The sequence below is a fragment of the Cheilinus undulatus genome, linkage group 5 (genome assembly GCF_018320785.1).
Source record: "Cheilinus undulatus linkage group 5, ASM1832078v1, whole genome shotgun sequence".
NCBI lineage: Eukaryota > Metazoa > Chordata > Actinopteri > Labriformes > Labridae > Cheilinus > Cheilinus undulatus.
The window spans coordinates 36,668,242-36,693,801 of record NC_054869.1 but is presented as its reverse complement, the minus strand read 5'-3'; the positions used below and the strand labels follow the sequence as shown (position 1 = coordinate 36,693,801).

Below are 25,560 nucleotides of genomic sequence, written 5' to 3'. Positions count from 1 at the left end.
TCAATATAATTTTTTTGTTAGATTATAATATGATCAATTACAATTATCACATCTCAAAAGTCTAAATTCATCTAAATGAATAGGAAAACTTATTTTTAAACTAGTGGTGGTATCTCAACAAGTATATGTACATTTTAGGACTGCTTGATTACTGGCTCAACTCACTGATTTATCTTTTTATATTTTTTTATTTATCTTTTTATATGATATCTACATCAAATGCATTTATTGTGCTTGCATTCATAACACTTTAATAAACAAGCAATTTACAGTGCCTATTAATATTATTTATCCCCTTCGATGGTTTACCTGTTTACTGATTTAATAAATTAGTTATGATCAATATAATTTTTTGACGAAGAAATGTTCAAGAAAACACCTCTTATGTCAAAATCAAAACATATTTCTACAAAATGTTATCAAATAAAAAATGTATAATCTAAAATAAGTGCCTGCATAAATATTCAGTCCCTTTAAAGTGGCTGATCTAACTCAACAGAGGTCTAGCCATTTGGTGCTAGTAGTCTCACATTTAGTGAAATGGGGATCACCTGAGTGCAGTGAATGTGTCTCAAGTGATGGTAGTCTAAAACACCTTTGTCTGGAAGGTCCAGTCACTGGTTAATCTGTATTCCTGGCTACCATTACACCATAAAGGCAAAAGAACACTGCAAGTAACAGAGAAAAAGTTAATTGATAAGTAATGGGATGGATACAAAAAATTCCCAAGGCACTGGACATCCCTCAGAGTTCAGTTAAATCCATCATGAAGAAATGGAAGGAATATAGCATGGGTAAATCTGCCTAGATCAGACTGTCCTCACAAGGTGAGTGACTGTGCAAGAATGAGACTAGTGAGAGAGGCCACCAAGACACCTATGACTACTCTGAAGGAGTTACAAGCTTCAGCAGCTGAGATGGGAGAGACTCTGCATACAACAACTGATGCCCGGGTGCTTCCCCAGTCAAAGCTCCATGAGAGACTGGCCAAGAGAATGCCACTGTTGAAGAAAACTCAGATTAAGACTGATGAGACCAAAACAGTGCTTTTTGCCCATCAAACAAGACGCTATTCTTGTCGGACACGGAACACTGCACATCACCACAAACACACCAGTGTGAAGTGCAGTGGTGGCAGCATCATGCTGTGGGGATGCTTCTTGGCAGCCGGCCCTTGAATGTTCGTAAAGGTAGAGGGTAAAATAATGCAGCAAAATGTAAAGGAAAATCCTAGAGGACAGTGTATTTAGTCTTGAATAGAACTACAACTTTCCAGAAAGACAATGGCCCAAAGCATACAGCCAAAGCTGCACAGGAATGGTTTGAAAACAACAAGGTGAATGTACTGGAGTGGCCAAGTCAAACCTAGACCTCAATCCAATAGAGAATTTGTGGCTAATTTCATTAGCTAGAAGTTCACTGAAAGATTCCTTCTACCTAACCGATAAATAACTGAGGGTGAAAGGGAAATGAAACACACATTAACCTTGCCTGTAATGTATAAAATCTAGATTACAGCCATTTCTGAATAGTACTACCCATACCCTGACTCCTTTTCCCTTCTCTCCTGTAATCAGAATGTTGCCTCTCTTAATATTTCTTGTTTCTGTTTGTCTCTCTGTAGGCCGTGTTGCAGAGCGTGGCAGCAAATTCGTCCCAGAAGGTTTTGTCATTTACCACCACCACGCTGGAGGACATCCTCAAGTCTTTCTCTGACATCAGTGTCATCCGTGTCGCCAGTGGTTACCTGCTGATGGTGAGAACTTTTTAAACAAATTTATATGATTTAAGAAAGCAGAGAAAAAAGCTATAACATCCAGGCTTACACATGAAGTAAGCTGATTATTAAATGGATTCCTTGTTTGCTGTTTGTGTCCAGCTGGCCTATGCGTGTCTGACTATGCTGCGGTGGGACTGTGCCAAGTCACAGGGGGCTGTAGGGCTGGCGGGTGTCCTGCTGGTGACGCTCTCTGTGGCGGCTGGTCTGGGCCTCTGCTCTCTGCTGGGCATTTCCTTCAATGCTGCCACCACACAGGTATTACACACAGAGCATGAAAAATTTTTATCCTTATCATAGATTCATTGTAAAAAAAAAAAAATTGAAGATTGCCAATTGTGGTGTACCTTTATGCACTTTATCTCCTGGGAGTATTCATTAAGATGTTCATCTGCAAAGACAGACTGTCATCATATCATTAGACTCTGCTGCTTTTCTGCCATCCCGGCTCATCCTTATTTTGTCCTGCCTCCTGAAATCTCTCCTGTCTGACAGTGTAAACTTAACACTGTTAGGGACATATGTCAAACAACCTGAGAGGTCTCAAGCACAGGATGTGCTGAAATTTTCTAGAAATTATACGGAGCTCATTTGTTAGAACAGCTTTTATATTTCAAAGAGATAAACTAAATGAAGGTACGCGATAGACAGCCTCATTGAGTCTGTGTTTATGTGTGCAACAGGTGCTACCCTTCCTGGCTCTGGGCGTTGGAGTGGATGATGTCTTCCTCCTCGCTCATGCCTTCAGTGAGACCGGCCAGAACAAGAGGATCCCATTTGAGGTGAGGAAAATATCCACGCTCGCCCTGTTCCTGCCTCTCTTATCAGCTTTTTTGAGGAATGTGTGAAAGCCTGTCTGTGCCTGTGATGTAGCATCAAACCCCGTTTGTACCACACACTCAGCATTCGCTCGCTTATCTAAGCAGTGCTCCAGAAGAAATATGTTCCCTTTGAAGACACTACACCAACTGCTGAAGACGTTTATTCATATTAAATGTCTCGTTGTTTGGGTATATTTCTTATTTTTAAGAATCTTCAGCTGGGATTTGGTTAATGAGTTAGAAGACCTTAAAATATTTTTGCTTTTCAGAAGTAGCTCACATTAAATGTTACAAAACATTAAAGCAGTCCATTTTTCTAAAGTGTATTTTTCTGCTGTCTCTGGTAGATTTTTGTGTGTATTTTTGTGGAGCGGTGTAACTTTTCACCTCCAGACGGGGAAAACACAGGCATGTATTTGCTTGTTGTTGTTTTCCCCTTTGCTTCCCTCCCCTCATCTCCATGCCTCCCTCATCCTCCGGCTTCCTTTGTGTGGCTGAGATGAAAACTAAACAGAGCTGAACCTGATCTCTCCTGTCTGACACACACAGACACAGAAACACACACACAAAGATGAACACGCTGCAAACCATCTCCCTGTGTGGTCCTGCACGTCCTCAAATCTTCACACAAGTGCCGCCAAACCTTTGAACGATGCATGCAGGCTTATCTTTGCTCTGCAGTCATAATTTGACTTAAAACGCGTTTAGTTTTAAAGGGCAGTGTGTCATTATGTTCTTTGTTTCTTTCTGCTTTTACCTCACATGTTTGTACTGAGGGTAGACAGGCCCAGGTGGATTATCGTAGAGCACTCCAGGGTTATAAGAAACATTGCAATCACTGTCACTCATATCAGTATTAGGATAATTGTACATCATCTCAAGTATTACACGTTTGCCTTTGGCAAGGATGTGATGAAAAGAGTTGAGTTTCATTGCTTCTTCTTTCATCTCTCTCTTTCTGTCTCTCTCTTTCGCTCCTTCCCCTTCAGGACCGTACGGGCGAGTGTCTGAAGAGGACGGGGGCCAGCGTGGCTCTTACTTCCATCAGCAACGTCACAGCATTCTTCATGGCAGCCCTCATCCCTATCCCAGCGCTCAGGGCCTTTTCTCTCCAGGTACGCTCTGCCAGTCATTTGAGATGTGAATCTTCCAGTATCTCACAACACAGTCAATTGGATTCCAAATATGGGACTCATAATTTGATTTAGAATCAATTTTGTATTCGAAGCGATTCCTAAATCACACGACATTCCTTATTTCTATAAAGAGATGATAAATTCAGCCTCTACTCTAGTCTGCTGTGAACTAAATAGCTGTATTATTTTTGGAATGCATTTTTTAGCATATTTGTGGTGTTTTTAATGAGCTAATTAATGGAATCCCAAGCCACTTTTTGCAATTTTTGGTCCAGCTGTTTTTTTTTGTTTTGTTTGTTGTTTTTTTTTATGCAAAAACGCCTCTAGAGTCTCAACTCTGTTAAGCACAACGACTTTTAGAAATTTTTTCCAGAGCAGTGGTACCCAAACTTTTTTGCTGGGCCCCCTTTGGCAGATGAAAAAATATATATATTTTTTTTTTTTTTTTAAATCTGACAAGATAAAAAATTCCCTGAAAACTAAAAACTTTGTAAACATTTTTTAAGATTAATACTTCCAGTCCTGCAATATTTTCAGTGAGTACTATCAGCATGTTTTGTGCTACAGATATTCTCAGGACCTTGGTGCAGCTGTGAGACTGCCACTCTTAGTTAATTTTTAGTTTCCAGCTTTGATTCATTTTTTGTCTTGATTGAGGCAACAGTAGACAAAAGACCGTCCTATAACTGGTAGGATGTTGCAAAAGGAAGGAGTGTGGCTAGGGCTTTCCTACCTAGCAGTGGGCACTCCTTTTACTCTCAAATCCAAAATGCAGAAAAATGTATTGGACTTGATTTGCAACTGCATCTTTGAATCTGAGGTAACATCACTGAACTGCTCCTCTTCTGCAGTGCTGAAGTCATCAGTTAGTGTTGCTTTGCTGTGAGCTTTGCTTTGTTGGATTTAGCAATGTGGATATGAAGTATCAAAGCTGCCCCTTTGATTACAAATGTTCTGGTTGGGGCACAAACGCAAAGAGCCGTCCGTTCATCGGTAAAAATATCCTGAGATATTGTAAACAAAGCATGCACTACCGCTTGGGATCGTTGGAGATCCAGCAGAGTTTGGAGGATTAAAATAATTTAAGTACATGTTGTAAAATCCCAAAAATACATAACATTTTGTGTTTGAATTGCAAAATAATTTAATATGAATAAAATGTGTGGGCTTAGGCATATTTATCAGAAAGTTGTCAGTCTGATGTGAACTCGGGCATATGAACGGTTCCTGAAGTATTCTTCATTACTTTGGTTAAGCAAACGCAGCATATGCACATGTACGGGATTGTAGAATCCACAAAGAGCCTTAATCTTTTGGGAAATTGGATGGACTGAGTGGCTCATCGCTCCATAGACAGTGCAGGCAGTATGTCACTATGTCAAACACAACCATGTAAAGATTACAAACACTAAGAGTTAGCGCTATTAATGCTAACGAGCTACAGCTAATAAGCCACACACCTCCTGCAGCATCAGGGAAGATGGAGACGGTGCTTGGAGGAAAATAACAACAGCAGGTTTGCTGAGATAAAACTGTCTGCTGTTAAAAATGCACTTAGGATGTAATAAAATATGAAAATGCAATTTCTGGAAATTTTGAACTGATTCAGAAGAGTAGAAATTTATATTTGTGATTCTAATGTGAATCGATTTTTTCAGAGCCCCTAGTGGTCAAGGTTTGTGCACGTCTGTGTAAAAGAGAGAGAGACTTAAGTCGTGTGGGGCCTCTCGCTCTCTATTAGTCCTGTTCCAGTCCTCATTGGCTCCAGATTTCTCCAGACAGTTGTTTTATTGATTTCATTCATCAAACTGAATGTGTGTGCATGTGTGTGTTTTGTTAAAACCATCCAGCCCTCTCTTCTCCTTCCCTCTTTGAGGCTGTTTAGTGGTGAGCCCGTCATCTGTCCAGATTGTGGCCGAGGTCTATGTAACTGAAACCCTCTGCGTACATGTGTTTGTGTCTCTCACTCATGTGTATGTGAGAGTGTAGAGAGTTGTAGTGTCTGTGTGGGAGGTTTAAAAAGCAATGGTCTAGCTGTTTGCGTGTGTTTGTCTGAATTTGTGAGTGTCTGAATCATTTCGGTGTGAGTGTGCGTTAAGGTTGGGGGATCTAGAGGGGAGCTCTGACTTCTCTAACATCTGTCCGTAATTATAGACGTCATCAGAACAGTGAAAACTGGGACAGAAAGAGACGTCTGTCAGTCGGACAAAATAACTCCAATAACCACCGAATTGTTCATCATAGAAACACTCAATCATAATGAAACACCACTCAAAGAATACGTTATCAAACCCTCTGAGTGAAGGCTCAGTCTTTTTAGCTGTACGACTGATAAACATAATACAGAAGCATTAAAATCATGGATAGCATTAAACAGGTTTGACCAACATACTATAAGTAATAGACTCAAACAGTTATATAGGGGGTTCTCTTGTTAAGGAAGGCTTATACTGTATTATGTTGAATCCACAGTTAAAGTGCACTACTTTTGTTTAAAGTCTATTGGAGAATATTTAGTTCCTCATCCTCCTCATCACAAGAGTCCTTGCCTTTTTTTAAATTCAGGTGTGGCAGCTTTGAATCAGTGCTTACTGTTGTTAAGTTACCAAAATTGACTTTTGACTTTTCAGTGATCAACATAATTTTTTGTTTGAAATAGCTGAAGATGCCTAACATTAGTATTTATTAAGTATTCTTCTCAAAAAAGCATGAAAACAATGTAAAGTAATTATGTCTTGGCAGCAGCTCCAGACCACAAAGTTGTACCCTTGAAAAGAGGAGTGAAATTTGTTTTTGACAAAGCTTTCATGTCTTTATGTCTTTATTAATGAGATTGGACAATGGATAGAGTTGGAAATAGGGATAAGAGAGTGGGGTATGGCATGCGGGAAATGAGCCACTGGCCAGACTTGAACCCAGGCCACCCACGTACATTAGATGTGGCCTAAACACAAGGCCATCTGTGGCCCCTGTCACATCCATCCGAGTTCTGATTTTAATGAGTCAGTCATTGGTAGCTTTCAGCACAGAAAAGATATTCATGAACACAGGCTTTTATTCACTGTACCATTCCACACCATACCATGCCATGCCATTCCATGCCATGCCGCACCACACCGCACCACACCACACCATACCATACCATACCATACCATACCATAGCATACCATCAATCAGTCAGTCAATCAGTCAAACTTTATTTATACAGCACCTTTCAAACAAATTCAATTGCAGTTCAAAGTGCTGTACAAGATTGTACAAAAGTGATTGACAAAAAGGTAAAATGGTAAAAAAGGTTTAGAGACTAATGCAAATCAGAAGTATTTCACTAAAAGATGGATGATTAAAAAGAGACATAGATAAAAGACAAAGCAGTAAAGGAAATGAATTAAGAAACATTAGAATTAGCATAAAAAATAATAATGAAAATGATAATAAAACAGAATTTTTCATCCACCTGCCACTGCTGCAGGTGGATTAAAAAAATCTACCAGCCACAAACATTTTTACAAGCTAATCCATTTTAAGAGGCAGCATTTAATTTAATAAGATATATATTAAACAAGGCTTATAGTGTTCAAGTTATTTTATTAAGTTGTCAAGGTAGTTAAGTTAATAAGAGACAGTTGGTGCATAAGTCATCCAAACTGACACTCATTTTAAATCAAATTTTTCCACCAATTTGTCCTGTACCGTGCAAACATTTACTGTGCTTCCTATGGGGCACTGTAAATTAATAGGCATTTTTCTGCATTATTAAGTTCCAGACTTGCTATAATTTCATATTAACTTTGTGAAAATTGCAGTCTCGCACCAAAATTCAGGCTTTGTTTAACCACCTTGGACTTGGAGTTACAGTGGAGAGCTACTCTCATGATACTTTGAAAAACCATCCCAGCACAAACATTCGCCTGTTCATTTTAAGTGTTGATCTAATTGCACATAGCACTATTGCACCGACTTTGCATATGCACATGCATGTATTATTGCCCAGGGGCAGCATACATAAGTCTATCTATGTATGTGTTATTGCATAGAAGATGCATGCATAGTTGTACAACATATGTATTCATGGAGATAATGAAATGCTTAAACAGAATCACCCCCAGGCCTTCTTACAGTACTCCCTGTATATGACATCTGCAGACTATTACCTGCTATGTTCACACATCAACTCACCCTGGATGCTTGTACTCTTTTTTCCTATAGGGCATGGTTGGGGAAAATGAGTAAAAGAGTTTTGATGGTTTGAGAAAGGTTTTTGGGAATAGGTGTGTGAGGACTTCAATTCAATAAAATACAAGTTTATTATTATTTGCAGGGAAGTAAGTGGTAGAAGTTACTGTAAGTCTTGTGTACACTACTGCGGTTAAATCCTCCTCTACTCTTTCTTGGCTCTCTCTCACAGACACACATACACAGACGCACTGTTAGTGAGGCGAGATGTCGCCACAGTGAGTACAATATTAGCATGTGTGGATAGATGGCTTTAGTACAGCGAGTCTGTCAAACATGATCCATTTACCCCATGGGTCTAATCCATGCAGCCTTGTTTCATACACACACATGCACAAAAAATACACACACTCAGACACACATTTGTGCATAGCATGCATACTTTATACTTGTGGTTTTGTGACTGGTGGAGGGCAGACTTGCAGCGAGGCAGACATTCATGCTGATACCCATCTTTTATTATGGAACACACACATCCACACACCCGTCACGACCGCAATCAGCGCTACTCATGCATGCAGAGATGTGTGTTAGTAGGAGAGCGTGTGTCTCTTTATCAGCATTTCCTGTGGATGACCCCTCCTTGGATTAATCTCTCTCCCTCTTTTCTCTGTCAATGTCTCCCGTTCACTTCCTTCCATCAGTACGGACAAAAAAAGAGGAATTTAGTCCAGATAACAACACAGGAACACACACATCCATGCTCTGAGGACAGATGTGATGATAAATCTTCCCACTCTGGGGTCAAGTAGTGGTCGCCCTCTATCTGTGTGAGCGTATCTGTCTGGATGTTAGTCAGCCAATTGATCCTGTGCTAACACCCTCACTATAATGACCACTGTCCAATACTATGTTAGCTATGATATACAATTCTGATTGCCTTTTTAAATTTCAAACAATCAAGCATAAACAAATCCTGAAACAAAATACAGATTGAAAGTATGACTCATTACATAGAGAAAAGAAATAATGACTCGCGAATAAGACAAAAAAAGAGATGCATCCAGGTTATGAAATAACAACATAGAGGCAAAATGCTCCAAAGATTATATGCATTGCACCAGAAAGGTTGTATTTATGCCCACTTTATTTTTCCATTTCAGTCATTATTCACTCGAAACTTCTATAAGGTAAGTAGAACTCAAAATATTAGAGGAAACTGATTACCAAGTAATACTCACTGAAACAATAGTGTTTGTCCATTTGCTGGTAGATAGCCGCTTTAAGTTATATCAGATCAATTTTACTTGTACATTTATGTTACGAAAACTTCTTTTTTTTCCAAGTTTACCTTAGCTGTGGAAACTTTCCTGCACTTAAAGATTCTGTTTAAATCCAACTTATCACTACATGTTAAAGTGCTTTTCGAAAGGCTTCATGTTTCTCATCCAATTTTCCCTTATTTCTTTCACGTACTTTAACTTTGAACATTCATGCCAATCGAGGCAGGCTAACTTGGATGACTACAAGCTACAAAGACTGAAAGGTGCTCTCTGAACCAGATGAACCAGATAAATTTGATGTTGATTTTTGCCAGCAATCTATCACTTTTTAATCCACATGGGTTTTTGGGAAGCTCTGCTTTTCTTAGATACAAGTGGGGGCACTCCAGGGAAAAAGGTTGAGAACTACTCACGTATGATGTCACAACATATGATCCATGATACAGTGACCAATCCTACGTTAGTCACCATTGCTTTGCACAGGAGGTCTGTCAAGCTTTTAGCTGAAATTAGTGTGCCCAAGCAGTGTTCTTGCAGGACCTGAAAATCTGATAGCTGGTACTCGAATTTTTTAGTGTGAGGCTTGAATTTTTTGCTTTTCCAAAAACAAGAGGAGAGATATCTGACATGGATTAAACTATTTAGAAGGCAGCATGTACAATTTTATTGGTCTGGATGTAAGTTGTCTCATCACACATAATGGACCTTCACTAGCAGATCGATTCTATACTTCTCTGATATTTTTAACACGTTATCTATAAATTTGATATTATTTCCTTCAGAATACTGCTACTTATACTGCAGAAAACTCCATATCCAATATGGTGGGTGGGAAAGCTTGACATCCACCAGTCACAAAGCCTCAAGGTGTTGCAACAGTAACCGAGGGGGCGGGGCTTAGCAAAGGGTCAAGAATTGAGCATTAATAGTTCTCTTTTATCAGAGGTTTTGTTCATCTTCTCTCCCTTGTATTTCTTTCTTGTTGACTGAGTGAGTGGTGAGCTGAGGAATGAGGGAGGGTGAGGATGTGTGTCTGGTTGGTGTTGAGGTGTGGCTGAAGTAGGAGGCTGTACACTTTTTTTTTTTATACGTACATGTGTATGTGCATTTTTTGTGTGTCTGAGGGTTGTCTGTAGAGCCGCAGCGCCTGCTCATCACCTCAGGCCCCGCGGGCCTCCAGCTCCTTGGGTGGTCTGGCTCACACACACCAGATTGTGTGTGTATATGCGTCTGCGTGTGAGTGTGTGTAGTGGTCTGGCAACTACGCAAGATCCAGATTGTACTCTGGGCAGGGCCCCAACCTAACCCCAACCCCCACCCTCTGCTCCAGTGCACCACCTTCAAATACTTAACCACAACACTGTACTGGCTTCTATTACACACACATATCTGAAGCTTTTTCTCTGCACAGTTAGTGTTTCTGACTTGAAGGAAATTAAGAGAGTGATGAAAGGTCATTTTTTCCCTGACGCCAACTTTGCTAATCGTGTTGTTTTAAGACATATTCAAGACTTCCTACTGTTTTTGTGCAGAGGCATGGAGTTTTTGAGACCAAACAAAATCCTTGGAACTTTTTTTAGTCTTTTTAAATGTTCTCTAACCCATTTCCCTTGATAAGTCTTATAATGTAGGATTGCAATATTGCAATAAGTGCTGTTAATTAAGTTCCATGATAAGTGCATTGATCACAATTAATCACATGCTTTATTGTCCCTCTGAGCACACTTTGGTTTAGCCAGTGTAGTGTCTACCTGCAGCCTCAGCAATAGAAAATGAGTCCACCACTACTCCTTAATGTCTCATTCCAGTTTAAAAAACTCACAGGCAGCTCAGTGAACAAATCAGAAGTCATTTGCACCTTGTGTTATCAAATATTTACCTTTGTACTGTTCCCTTATAAGATTTTTAATCCATAACAAGTTAATTTTCCGTGGTTAAGTTCATGTCTCAATTTTTAACCCACCTGAGGAACCTTATTTTCTTTTAAAATAAAAGCAGGTCTGTATTCAAACTTTGAATCAATTTCCCTTAGTGTAAAACAGTAAAAAAAAGTCTGATTTGAAGTCATTTATAGCCACAATGCACACAACTTAGTCCCTCCTCAGAGATGGTAAAGCAAGTATAGCAAAGTATGCTTACAAGTATACTTTTTCTTTCCCTTTATTTGTTTAGTTTTTCTTTTTAGATCACTAGGGGAGGCACATAACACTTCATTTACATTTTATCAAAACAAATGTGGTTTTCTAAGTTCTCACATTTTACATTATTCAGTTTATAGCCACACTTGTGAAAAACATCTGAATCTTGTTCACTTTTCTGACAGGTTTGTTAATTGCTAATGCAGTATAAAATGATTATTTAAGCATTTTTTCATAAATCTTTGCCATTGTCTCAGCTGAAATTCAGCAAATATGCAGTTTGATTCATCTGTAAGGAATGAAGGGCTTACCCGATCAAATGTAGCCATTTTGGCAATCTTGTGGCAATCTCTGATTATGAAAAATGAAGATAAAATTGAAATGCAAAAAGACGCAGTTTCTTCAGTTTCCACTTGAGACTGGCTTCAAAACCCTAAAAGTTACATACACACCCATTCAAAAAATACAATTTTTACAACAGAATTAGACAAGTTTACAGCCAATTTACAGCATGAGCCAACTGCTTATTTTTTGGTTTCTCACACTGTGTGAGGGGAAATTAAACTATTCAGTTTAATTAAATGAAGAAAGAGAGTTATTCATAAAAAGGCATTGGCCGATCTGACTGAGAGTCAGGCCTTTTTTAGCTGTTTGTCTCAAGGCTTAAGGCCCACTTTAGCTTCGTCTTTTTGTTTTTTGATTCTAGGTTGACCGAGAGCTAGCTGACAGCATTTCCAATATGGCATCTACCATAGATAATTTTCAAAATCTACTTAAGTAACCACATCAGTTATGTCACTGAGACTCTATCCATGTTTACGTCTAGACTATGTATCAAACTAACTAAAGTCATTTGCAACCACAGTCTGTCCTAAACCAAAACAATGCTGTCCCGAGTATAATGTCAACCTCTCTGTGTGCTTTTGCAGGCTGCAGTCGTGGTGGTGTTCAACTTTGCCATGGTGCTTCTAATCTTCCCAGCCATCCTCAGCATGGACCTCTACCGACGAGAAGACAGGCGTTTCGACATTTTCTGCTGCTTCTACAGGTGTGCACACATTTACAGACATTACACAAAGAAGTCCTGTTATTGCTGATAAAGGTTATCTTTCATTAACTTTTCTTTATGTGTCTTTCTGATCTGACGATGAATGACTTAAGAGCGAGTTTATCTTCAGGACATCTTCACCGTAATCCCCCTCAGTCAGAACCTAATTACTGATTACCTTTTCTGTTTGGCAGCTTGAATGTTTCACTGTTTTTTCTATTTACCTGCCACAGTCTTTATTAAACTTTACCAGTCTGTCTGCTGGTCTAGGCATGCTTGTTGGAATGACATTCATACAGATGTGTGCACACACTATTGAATTCCCTTGTTAAGCCTCAGCTCTATATTTCATAATGTTGGCAAAGAGGTGGAATGAAATCAAAATAGCATAATGATGTTAATGACTAATCAAACTGATTTAATGCAGCTAAACATAAAAAGAGTGTTTGATTCTGATAAGCTATAGCAGTTTCAGTCAAATTTTAATTTGAATTAAAGGAACATTACTCAACCATCAAACAAAATCTGATATATCTGATATTTTCTTTCGCACTTGCCTATCAGTTGATTTTTTCTCTGTTTATCTCTACAGCCCATGTGCCAATCGTGTCATCCAGATTGAGCCTCATGCGTACCTGGATGGTGTGGATGCGAGCCGCTACAGCCCTCCCCCATCATATCGTACCCCTCCTCCCTCGTACCAGACGCCTCCTCCCAGCTACAGCAGCCCCCCTCCTTCGTACAGCAGCCACGGCTTTGCCCAGCAGACACAAATCACCATGCAATCCACAGTTCAACTCAGGACCGAGTATGACCCCCGCACCCAGGCCTTCTACACCACAGCTGAGCCCAGATCCCAGATCTCTGTACAGCCCATCAACCCAGCGCCCACCAGGAGCAACCAGAACAACGATTACTACAGCACCAACGCAGGCAACAGCAGGAGCGGCAGCAGCAACCACGGCAACCTCAACAACAACAACAGTGGGAGCAGAAGCAACGGGGGATCACGGAGCTCCGACGCCTTCTCCCATCATCATCCTGCATCTTCTCCTGCTGCTCCGAGTGTCAGCTCAGCTCCTCAAGGTGATGCAGCCTCATCTACAGGACACATCCCAGAGAATAACAGCTCTACACGGGACCTGTTGTCCCAGTTTGGAGACGGCACATTGGGGCAACGTTGCCTTGAGCCTCCCTGCTCTCGCTGGACACTGGCTTCTTTCGCTGAGAGACACTATGCTCCATTCCTTCTGCAGCCCACTACTAAGGTCAGTATAGTTTCTTAGCTTCTTATGCACATTCACATTTGAATATTGTTTTCAAGTTTCATGACAATCATGATAGTGTCTGCAACAGCACCTGATTAAAGGATAACAATCGTAACACCTTTCTACTAACACATTGTATCTGCAAGGGTACATAAGACGGATGTCCTTGAATGGGGTTTCATATTGCATTACTGCATTCTGGAAGCTCTGAATGTAAACACACAGCAGAAGATTCATTCACCAGAACAGAGCAGTGTTGTGGCTTGTCAATTAAGATATTTTACATTGTAAAGCCCCCCCCCCCAAAAAAAATCAAAGAATCATTATTGGTGTGTTTGATGGTGGATCAGGGGAAGAACAACATAACCACGCCATTCAACCTCTGTGAGATTCACATTAGAGGCATAACAAGGGTGTAAATATCCCTTTGTTAACAGGAAGTATGTTGCACCAAATGCCGTATGTACTTGGAAGTTTCCTAGTGCAGTCAGGAGGACCACTTTGTCAAGAAACTTGCATGTTTTGTGGCTGTAAATATTTCTTTATGCTGTTATTCATATTTGATGGTGTGGCTGTTCTGGGAACCCCCTGCCCTTCCACAAGCCTGTGTGGTAAGCATTAAGCAGGAACAGCACCCGTTACTGCTTTTTCTATGCCGATAAGGAAAGCATAAGGCAGGGAGAGAAGAGCAGGCATCAGTGACAACAGAATGGCATTGATTTTGTCAGAAACAGAATGAAGGAGAAGCTGGGTTGGAGGTGGGTTGCGAGAGCAGCCTGCAGAGAGAGTGGCAGAGTGTAGCCAGGAAAAAGCAGTTTAAGGCAGTGTAAGAAGGATTAACAAATGGCATACTTGGAGCAAATCAGCTGGCCATCAGCTGATGGGGACTAGCGTGAGATGGCAGCTCTTGACTGTGGCCTGCTTGAACTAATGCTATACGCTTATGAACAAAAACTCAAAACCATTTTGGTCTTCACTTTATTTTCTTTGACTCATTTTACAAGTCATATTGTAAAATAAATATAAATGTAAAACACTCATATAAATGCATTATCAACACTTACTTTACTTTAAGATACACTGAAGAAAATACTAGAATAACTTGAATGCTCCCTACCCAATCTCTCCTTGTGTTTTTACGGGCTACATGAACAGTGGAGAAATTTTTAGCTAGTCTTTAGGACATCTCTAAGTACATAAATTCAGTCAGATTTGCTGAATTCATCGTGTGGCATCCTTGCAGCTCATCGTGCCCTATTATAAGCGTGTGGAACGACAACAATGACATATCCAAGATGCCGCACAACCATGAACCAGCGAGGCTAGCATGTTAGAATTTGAGTTACATTATTTTAATCCCCACTTTTTCCCCCTCCATGGATTTATGTGTAAATGCTGTGAAGCTGTTTGTATTGACAAGGTTTACTGGGCTAATTCTCTTGAAATGTTAGCATATTCATAACTCAAATATGGTAGGGCTCTTGCTATGATTGACAATCTTAGACCTGCCTCCATAAACTCACTCACAGTCAAGGAGACGGTGGTGACATCAGCATATAGTGAGTGGTCAGTATCACACTTGTCAGCCAGGCTGTCGGCCAAGAACGGTCAAAATTTAGAAGGGTATTAAGTGTGTTTTTGTTAGTACAGAGAAGTAAACCAGCTACACAGTACACAATTTTAAGCTCAACTTTTAGTTTGCTAATCAAGAGTGTGCACCCTGAGTTAAGGTTCATCGTAAACAGTTGATCCCAAATAATCCCATCATGTTTAATATTTATAAATCTAGGTCTGTCTCCAACAGATTATCCCAGAACAACCAATAAGAGCCAGCAGGCTTGGTAGCATCACCAACCAGATGTTGCATACTGTTAGCACTCACAAACGTAAACACAACCACACCACAATCTCAGCTAGGATTAACCCTCCTTTTTTCTGTCTTTTTTTTTTTTTAATTTCCTCTTTTTGCTGGAACTTTAATGAACACCAGCACAGTCAGCTGAGGATTTTAGTTGTCCTCCATGTTTGTTTTTCTTATGATTTCATGCTTGATCAGCAAGATTCTGTCATTGAATCCTCACTTTGAGATCATTACTATAGATGGCAGGTGTTTGGTCTCAACCCTTGGTTGCATCTATTGTGTATTTTAAGATGAAAGAATGTTTGAAAATGTCCTTAAATCTGTTGTCTCCTATGTTTTTAAAATCACGTAAGATATGGAAGTTGTTTGGTGTGTGGCCAGCCTAAGTGACAAACGGAGCAAAGCTCTTGTGTGAGGTAAGGAGTGAGTTTGTGCTGACTCACCATGGTGATAATTTGAAAGGGAGGGTTAGTCACTAAAGTGAATGGAAGAAGGAAATGTGGGGTGGAGGTTGTGGTTGTGTCCTATCTGAGTCACACATACAGTCTGACTTCAGTGGAGTGGGTGGCCTGTCTTCCAGAAAGCCTCCCAGAACTGAAATCATCTGTGCTTGATATTGTTAGAAAGTCTTTTCTTTTCATCACACTGTCAATTGTTTCTTCAGGATACCAGATTGCTTCATCCTCGTCTTTGATGCCTTAATCCAAAACTGTTCTGATGACTAGCAGGGAAAATGTGGTTTATTACAACCTGCATCTTGTTTCTTGTTTTTGGCCCACATATCAGCTTCACTACAACAAAAGTCAAATGGGGAAAAATGCATCAAAGTTTAAAGTTAGATCATCAGGCTGCTTGTGTTTTTCTTGGTGTGTCAGAGATCTTTTAGCATTCTGTTGCAGTAAATTTGAACATCTTGCTTACTGTGGTTTTAACTGTGAACTTTTTAACCATGAAATCATTGTTTGATTTGTAGTCATTCAGTTGGAAAATGTTTCTAAAATCAAACAATGATTTTGCCTTCTCTCTAAGCACCACTTAAATATTTTTCACTCTTCACATCAGTTACATTTATACTTTTGCTCTGAATATTCTACCCTTATTATGCACACACAAAAAATCATTTGTCATAGGAATCATGGTAATAATACTTTCTTTGATTGAGCCTCCATCTCTGTGTGCAGTAGGGCTGCACACTTAATCATAGTTTGATTGTTATTGTGATTTGAGCATTTCATATCTATTTGATGCAGCCTGGGCATAAAAACATGCTTTCATGGGAACATCAGGAAACATTTAAGCAGTGAAATAAACTGTTTCTTGATTTTATTTTAATCAGAAGGAACATAACTTATTATATATAACTTATATATATATATACTCTCAAATATTTGATGCGCACAACAAAATTTCCTCATATCATGCAGGCCTGAAGAGCAGAGAATTGATTGATGTCGTCTTATCTCTGCCCTCCAGGTCATTGTGATCGTGCTTTTCCTTTGCTTGCTGGGAGTCAGTTTATACGGGACCACACAGGTGAGAGACGGCTTAGAGCTGACGGACATCGTACCCAGGGAAACCAGCGAGTATGACTTCATCGGTGCTCAGTTCAAGTTCTTCTCATTCTACAACATGTACGTGGTGACGCAGCGGGCAGACTACGCCCACAACCAGCCTCTGCTGCACCAGCTCCATCAGAGGTTCCACACTGTCCGCTACGTGTTGAAAGAGGACAACGGACAGCTACCCCGCATGTGGCTGGACTACTTCAGGGATTGGCTGCAAGGTAATTCAGACCCAAAAGCACTTAACTTGACAGTGTTACAAAAATATCATCATTAAAAATCACTTCAGTGTTGCCCTAATACTGTCAAAAAGTATTTTGATAGTAAGACTTTATTTAAAAAACACCTTTCAAGATAGTTTAGGCTTGGGATTAATCTACTTTCACATGAAATAGCTTTGAGATCATATTTTTTTTGTGTGTTTTGACATCAATCTGCAAAAATCAAGATGTTTGGCAGGATTTAAGAAGTAGGTTGGATTGTGTAATGTACATTGACAGTAGTCTGATTAGAATCACTCATGTCTTCTTTAAGAGGAGTTGATGGAGGAGAACAAAGTGCTGGACCATATCTTTTTCCTCTTGGCCTAAAGGAATTATACAATTTGTTATTCTTTGGCAGTACAGCTAACAGAAAATGACATCTGCAAATAGCAATATCAAAGCACTCACTCAACTCATTTGCATGCATAATGAAAAGGTTTTTTTAGGTACTGTTGAAAAGGCACATAAAAAGCTATGAAACATAGTTTAAGTTGCATTATTGGACCTTTAACTGCTTTTTACAATGGCGTGTCAGTTTAATCCCATTAGATTCCTTGCCACTAGTGGACTGGCAGATTTTTTTGCAACTATTCAGTTATTTCCAAAATGTTGATATCACATGCTATACACCACCAGAAAGCTCTGAATCTCGTAATTATGATCATGTAAACCATATCAGGTTTAACCTGATACCAACACAGCAGCCACAATTAATGTATTTGTCAGACAAAAAAAACAAACAATAATAAAAGTGACACAGCTCACCATTAGAAGCTCTCCTGTACTCTCCTGATCATAATATCCCATCAAAAACAGTCCTACTGCATCAGAAAGAGTCCTACCAATCTAAATTCAGTTAAATATTTTGTCCAAAAACATAAGTAAGCTTGAAACACACTTGGCAGACAAGGTCAAGCTCGACAGCATTTCTTTTGTCCGGGACTTTTCACACCTGGTAATACACCCCTAGACCGCAGACGGTTTGAGACATATACAACATGACTAAGGGCTTAGGCAACCCAAATACCCCTGCACAGCCTTAGTACCCTAGGCCATGCTTACTTGCCACGTACACTGTTTAAATAACAGATTATTTTCCCATGTCCCTTGTTATCTGAAAGGACATCCAGAGCACAACCGGGGTTGTGTCAGTCCTTCTCCCCGACCGATGTTGCCCTCAGACAGTTTACTCGCCACGTCCACACCTTACTTCAGCCTCAAAGTTTGGCCTAAACATGCCTAAAAGTTCTGCACAGTACTGTGTTTCATGTACAATCGCTGTCATTCCAAAAACAGAGTCATTTTCACCAACAAAAGCACACTCACTGACTTGCTGTTAGTGATAAAACACATTGTGTGAGTCTGTGTGTGTGAGCCGGCTGGGAACGACACAGAGTGTGTGGGTGAGTGAGAAAGAGAGAGAAAACTGTGTCTGATATTGCTCTCTGCAATGGTGGGACAAATTGGAGCCAGACAGGCCAAGGAACGAGACCCAAAACAACATCTCCCACAGACGGACCACAGCATGGGCCGTGGGGGAGAGCCAAGAGGGGGGGTGGGGGTGGGTGGTGATACACATATGGATTAGGGAGAAGTATAGGACAGGAGACACATGTTGCTGATATATTCCCTAATGATCACTTTGAATCAAAAGCAGAGTATTTCTGAAGGGTTTGAACCCTTATTTGGTGATTGAGAGTTGAAAAGTTAACATATTAAACCAGTCAGGATTATTACAGGGTTGGTGTTTGGCTGCAGTGTTGTGTTGTCTTGTATTGTGCTGTGTTGTTATGTGTTTTGTTTACTGGAACTTTATAAGTGTAATAGAGAAGAGGAATGAAGATAACAGGGCATGAAAGCTTTTAAAGCCTAACCAATGTGTCTTGTTGTGGTTTCCTGCAGGTCTCCAGCAGGCATTTGACAAAGACTGGGAGGCCGGCCGCATCACCAGCACCAGCTACAAGAACGGCTCCGATGATGGCATCCTGGCGTACAAGCTTTTGGTGCAGACAGGACGCAGGGAGAGGCCAATCAACCTTAACCAGGTGTGTTAGAGAAGTACCCCCAAACCAGATACCGCAGAGTTAAAGTTTAAGATATGAAGAAAGAAACTGTTTGGTTGGCTCTGGAAGAGCCACGCTAACCTTAAAACCGCTCCCCCCTCTCTTTATCAGCATTTTTCTCTTTCTCCCTCCCTGTGTCTTTCTTCATCTTCTCTCGGTGATGAGTTTACCGAGCCCAGGAATTTAAAGCTCTCACCGGGGCTTCACAAGACCTCTGAAAAACCTATTAACTCTTCATGTCAACCATTTGTCGATGAATGAAAGTATTTAACAGTAAGACTACTTCTCTTAACCTTTTAGTTTGGCCTTTGTCATGCTGGTTGAGAAATTGGAAGGCTAAAATAAAATTCATTAAATGATTGGCCTTGACTCCAAAGCTTAAAGCCAACATTAACAGAATAAACTACCATTATCAGAAGTCGTAAAAAATATAATTTCTATTAAAGCCAAAAAAATAGCTTTAAAAAGATTTCTGTTGTTGCTGGCTTATTGTTGGTCAGAAGCACATGTTCCCCAGTTGTCAGAAAGTCAGACCAATTATTGTGGTTAAGTGCATCATGATCTTTTTGATAGAAATAGGGCCATGTTAGGATTATTACAGCAAGCATATCCACATAGACTCCATAATTTTGTCTGTTCTCAATGATTTATGTGATTTATATCTGCAGGGATGTTTTCTGCTTAAAGTCTGCTTGGACCACGTTGAACAATCTTAACTGTTGTGATCATTTTGATCAATCAGAATCATATGAGAAGAAATAGACAGTATTTTTCAGGTGTGGTTGAGTTGAAGTGACTGCAAGCCTGTAAACAATGGCATCCAGTGAAGAAATGCAGCTTTAGTGGCAGTTTTATCACAAGTGGACCACATTTATTTACTTAATGAGGAGCAAAGAAAGCTTTTCTTGGTGGAAAAGATGTTTTTGCTCTTCTTCCAACCATCTTCAGAAACGTTATATGTACCAGCTGGCTCCACTGATAATGAAAAGTTATAACAGTTGCCTGTCTTGCTCCTATTATGTAGTTTGTTCTCCGGGGCAGCACACGGCTACCAAGTCATGTTTTGTTCCTCTGATTGGCCAGTAATGAATATGACAGGCAGAATGTTTGTCCAATCACCCTCCGAGTTACTGTTTAGAAAAGTTCAAAGCCAATAGGGTGTTGCCTCAATGTACGTGAACTACAGGTTCATCTCAAACAAGACTAGGTAAAAACCTAGTATATGGCTGACTGCAGTTATCTGGGATGTTTGTTGAAATGCCTGACAGAAATGTGTGTTCTGGCAGAGTGATTTTGTCATGATTGAAAGTAGTTTACATGCCCAGAGGGAGTCGGTGAGACTAGTGACTACACCTCCTCCTGGACTCTTTTTGCTTGGCAGCTGTCCCAGTCTTCAACTTTTCAATGCTCCATTTCTCCATGGTGCCTTCTCTGATCGGTGCCCCGTTAGTGGCGATTATTAGCTGGACCAGTATGGATTTTGATTTTGTACACCTGATTATGGCGCAACACCGGGATCTGAGGTGTTTTGGGGTTTTGCTGCAGTTACCTTAATGCCAAATAGCGTCGGCCATGACACCTGTGGAGACCGTCATTACCTGCCCATGGATCTCCTGTGTTTTCCTCAGGGCACACTGTTTCCCTTTTATGTCCACTACATAATGCATTGTAGCACTTTTTGGCAAGAGACAGGAAAAACAGAAGATAAGGACCCAGAGTAATGAAAATATAAAAATCTCGGCCAGCATTTCTGCAAAACCAAGAGACCATTTGGATAATTTTCCTTAAGGATAATTAACTTTGACATATAGCCATGCTGTGTCTTGTTTATTTCTTTTTATAATTTGTATGTGAGCCAGTTTTTAAGTAGTCATTCAAACTTTCCACTCTTCTTGTAGCTGTTTGTTTTTCACTGCTTATCCTATCCATTTAACTCCATTGCAGCAGCATACCTCTCTTCCCATCCTTTTCCACCAGCCAGCAGGAAGCAGAGGTAAGCCTGGTGTGAGGCCCTGTGACATCATTTCCTGTGCCTGTGAGGGAAGTGTATTTGCCGTGAGGCGTGGGGGCCGCCAGCAGAGCTGCCTGGGCTTCCCGTGACAGCTTGAAGACATACAGTTGTTGCGTATCCCGCTGTTAAATTCAATCCAGATCCTCTGGAATCCGGCTCTCTTTCTTGCCCCCTCTGTCTCTCCTGCTCACTCTCTGTCTTTCTCTCTCTCTCTCTCTGTCTTCTCCTCCCTCCCTTTCCCTCCCTCTGCGCTCCACTGCTGTGTCCTCTTTCAATGGGGAGAGCTCAAACACGTGGTTTCTTTGAGGCAGCTCCATGTGTGCATTTGTATGTTTTGAGTGTGCGTTCTGCTTTTGTCTATTGTGCGTGCACTTCCAGCAGTAGCTGTTTTTTTGTGCCTCAAAATGAGGACCAGATCTTTTTCCAACCCTGGCAAATTGCAGAGCTAGATGTTTTATTTTGATATGCCACTCCATGGATCTGTGCAGAGGTGTTCTGCCTTTGATCTGTTGCTGTTAACATTTCTCTCGGTGCTGGGCGACCATTCATTCCTTATGGCCTTGCCTGGGAGTCATATGGTGGCTGTGTGTGTGTTTGTTTTATGTGTGCATGCATGGGGTTTGAAAATATGGCAAAAACAAAGATAAAGCTTAAGAGAATTAATACAGAAGGAGGTTGGTGCAGAGAAGAGGAGGAGGTGGAGAGTTAAAGAGAGTCATGCTAGTGCTATCAAGGCCCTTTTCTTCTCAGGGCAGGGTCGCTCTTTGGCGCCAGGCATTCTGGGTACCCATAGGGGTCAGGAGAAGCAAGTGTGAGCAACATTTGTACAGATGTTGTGTTATTTTTATAGCTCTACTCCATTTGCTGGGTGGCATTTCCTTCAGTGTTAACAACCAGGTTAACTGCACACAGACGCGCTCAGGGACTCCAGCCAATTTTTTTATTGTTACGCTAACTCAAGCAATTTTTTCCTCCCCTCCCACCCCCCATTCCACAAAAAGACTTACCCTTTCTTCATCCACCTAACCTCTTGAGTCCAGCTTCACCCCCAGAACTCTCCCAGCCTCCATGAAGGAGGGATTTATGGTTCCTAGAAGGGAGAGTGGCAGGGCGGTGTGCAGTAATGGTTTAACCTCTCAGGAGGTAGTAAGGCTAGGCTACACTCCTCTCTATTTTACGTGGAAGCAAAAGATGAGATTTTCCCCCCAATAAATGATGCTAACCAAGACATAGCTTGAGGAAAAAATGCAAGAAGACATAAAGACATTAGTGGGAAATTGATTTTAGGAGTTAAGCTCATGGCTACAAACATTTTTAACCAGTTATTTCTACCGTCACCGAAAAGGACTACACTGTGAGGAAACTGGGGGTAAGGTGTTGAAAAATGATGTAGTTTGTATTTTTTCATAACAGATGCTATGCTAGTTTGTGTAATATCGGTTATGTCTGACATATATACTTGGTTTTGACTTGGTGATTGTTTGCATTAAGAGCAGCTTACAGCTATGAGTATCACTGTGGCCACTATTTGAAATGAATGACACTGAATGGAGTAGAGCTTGTGACAGAAAGACAAGAAAACAAGAGGAAAATTAATTTTAGGAATCACCCTACTTGCTAAAACACTTACTGAAGTTACTGAAACTGAATTTATTATGAGTATATTGGAGTGCACATGTTTATCAATGATATATAAAGCCCAGCATTAGTTATTTAGGACAGGGCAGTCACAGCTGTAATCAGCTGATGACCAGCTGATCCGAATTATCGCCTCCTGTGTATTTAAACATGACGTACTTCTCACTGATCCCTACTTGTATGAATGCTGAAGCACCACGCTGCTGTTGCTTCTGGCAAAGCTCAACCTCCTCCATCCAAGCCTCCTCCTTTATAGCATAAAGCTTGTTGCTGCAATGGATTAATGCTTTTGAACCAATTTTATTGTATTTGATCTGGATTGTCTTAATTGTATCTATCCATATGGGTGTTTCTAGTCATGAGCTCCCTGGAAAGTCAAAGCATGCTGCTTGACTAACTCAGAGGGCATCTTTGGACCTAACTTGTAGGTTACAGCCCTACTTTGACAGTAGGGCTGTAACCTACAACAGCATGTTAACCCACCTTCATTAAAAAGATACACATTCTCACTATAAGCAGGACTGTTTGTTTGCTTTTTGAATGTTTGCCATATGCTAGCTTTTGCTAATAAAAACACTAAGGCGGGAAAGGAAGCTATGTATTTGTAGATATTCAGTCACTGACTGAAGCATCAAATAAATACAAATTTGTCCTTATGATGGTTATTGTTGTTGTATAGTTATTTTTTCACTTAGCTAAGTCTGGTGCAACCATTTTTTGCCTCCCATGTATGAATGATCAGAAACCGTGCATTCTTTCTTGATAAATAAAATAAAGTAGTCCTTACTTTGACATGTACGGAAGCCCTGAGTGGACATTAGTCCTGTGTGATATAGCCTACATATGATCTTATGTTTTATTTTTTTATCTATCTTTATTTCTTTACCTTTGTGGTGGTATTATATTGCATTATTACAAATTAAAAGAGGTAATGCTTTAAATGCATATTCAGGTAACTCACGGTACGGTCTGTACCTTGGTTTTTGGGCCACAGTTTTCGGTTCAGTTTCAGTATGTGTTTTGTGGGTAAAGAGAAGGTTTTTTCTCCTGAAAGTATCTCTTTATCTTGCTTGTCAGTAAAAACTGCATTTTTCAGTGAACAAATTTCAGTATTACTGGTGTACTGAATAATAAAACACTTTTTTTTCAATTTTGGGAAAAAATAGATTGGTGGATATGTCTTTTATTCAGCTATAAGTCATGTTAATGTCAATGTTTAAACAAACTCTTCTTTTATTGAATAGGCTATCGATGCTTAAACACTGTTTATCTTGTCTCTGACTCAAACTGTACATTTTCATGTTCTACAAATCAAATCTTTCATTCCAATAGTCTACCACATCTGTATTTTACTACACTATGTACTCATTGCCACAGTTAAAATAATAATAATAATAATAAAAAAATTGATTATTTTGAAAGTAGGCTACTTTAACCACAGTTTACAACAGACTGAGATTTAAAGAGCTGCATCATTGAAATTAAACTATTTCTCATCCTCTTTAAGGACATCCATATTCAAACACTCAAAAGAAATCTTTCTGTCAATAACACGTTTGCTTTAATTTAGAGAAGTAGTTTATTTGATAATTTTGTGCACTTTTTTTCATATGAGCTTTGACAGTGTTGGACGTGAGGCACAGATGAGCATTCACGTAAATGTGTGTGCGTTGGTGAGCAAGTGTGTGTCTCTGCTCTGTGCTGTTGACAAATAGCAGGGCGCGTTTAAATGGGGCTAGAACTGAGGTTTTTGGGGCTAACAGTGGACTTTATGGCGCTGGAAGAGAGTTTGTTTGGCTAAGTTTACCCCTGCAGTATACAACAGCCCATCGCGTTAAACATGTTAAGTTTCTGATTGATGATAGCACAGCCAACAGCTGATGGACGTGTGATGGTGAGACGAGAAGGAGACATGACGCAGCGCGAAAACAAGTCGAGTCGCTCCACTGTCTTGTGTTTGGGAAGCGTTATATCAGGATGCTTACGCTGTCTACAGTTTTCCCCCCCCTCGCTGTTGTATTTGACAGCGAAACCAAATTTAACCCACTCCGCTGATTTGAATGAAGCTGGTGCTTCTTCACATGTCTCAACTCCTCCGCTTGTTTTCTTTTTTTCCTCTTAAGTGTGAGAGCGGCAGCATGAACCCGGCTCCAAAACAGTGTGAGAGAGGCTGTGTGGGTGGAGCAACAACAATGACTGGGCATTAACTGGTGGGGAGGGCTTTTCTCCTGCCAGGACAGACGCACATACAGACACACACAATGGCCTGTAAACCATCAGTGCAAAATGAATTACACATCCGAAAACCACAGGTCCACAAGGGCGTATTGTCCCATGCAGAGCAGACCAAACAGTTCAATATTTTACCGAGTACCATTGCATCCCTAGTTACAACCTATTTCTCCCCCTAAAACAAACCTGTGATGGCATCCTAAGGTCATGTCTTAGCATAAGATCGAGGAAAAACTACTTAAAAGTCTCTGTGTTCACTTTCACTCTTTGAATTATCATGGAC

At 40.3% G+C, this 25,560-nt stretch overlaps 1 protein-coding gene across 1 annotated transcript in view; it reads left to right on the top strand.

Annotated features, from left to right (window-relative positions):
- The window catches only part of ptch1 (patched 1), a 91,650-nt gene that overhangs the window by 45,329 nt on the left and 20,761 nt on the right, over positions 1-25,560 (top strand). Inside the window, exons 9-16 of the mRNA XM_041787833.1 lie at positions 1,625-1,756; positions 1,880-2,035; positions 2,461-2,559; positions 3,588-3,713; positions 12,261-12,379; positions 12,972-13,647; positions 16,982-17,291; positions 19,236-19,378. Of these exons, the coding sequence (XP_041643767.1) occupies positions 1,625-1,756; positions 1,880-2,035; positions 2,461-2,559; positions 3,588-3,713; positions 12,261-12,379; positions 12,972-13,647; positions 16,982-17,291; positions 19,236-19,378 (1,761 nt within the window). The remainder of the gene's footprint in view (positions 1-1,624; positions 1,757-1,879; positions 2,036-2,460; positions 2,560-3,587; positions 3,714-12,260; positions 12,380-12,971; positions 13,648-16,981; positions 17,292-19,235; positions 19,379-25,560) is intronic.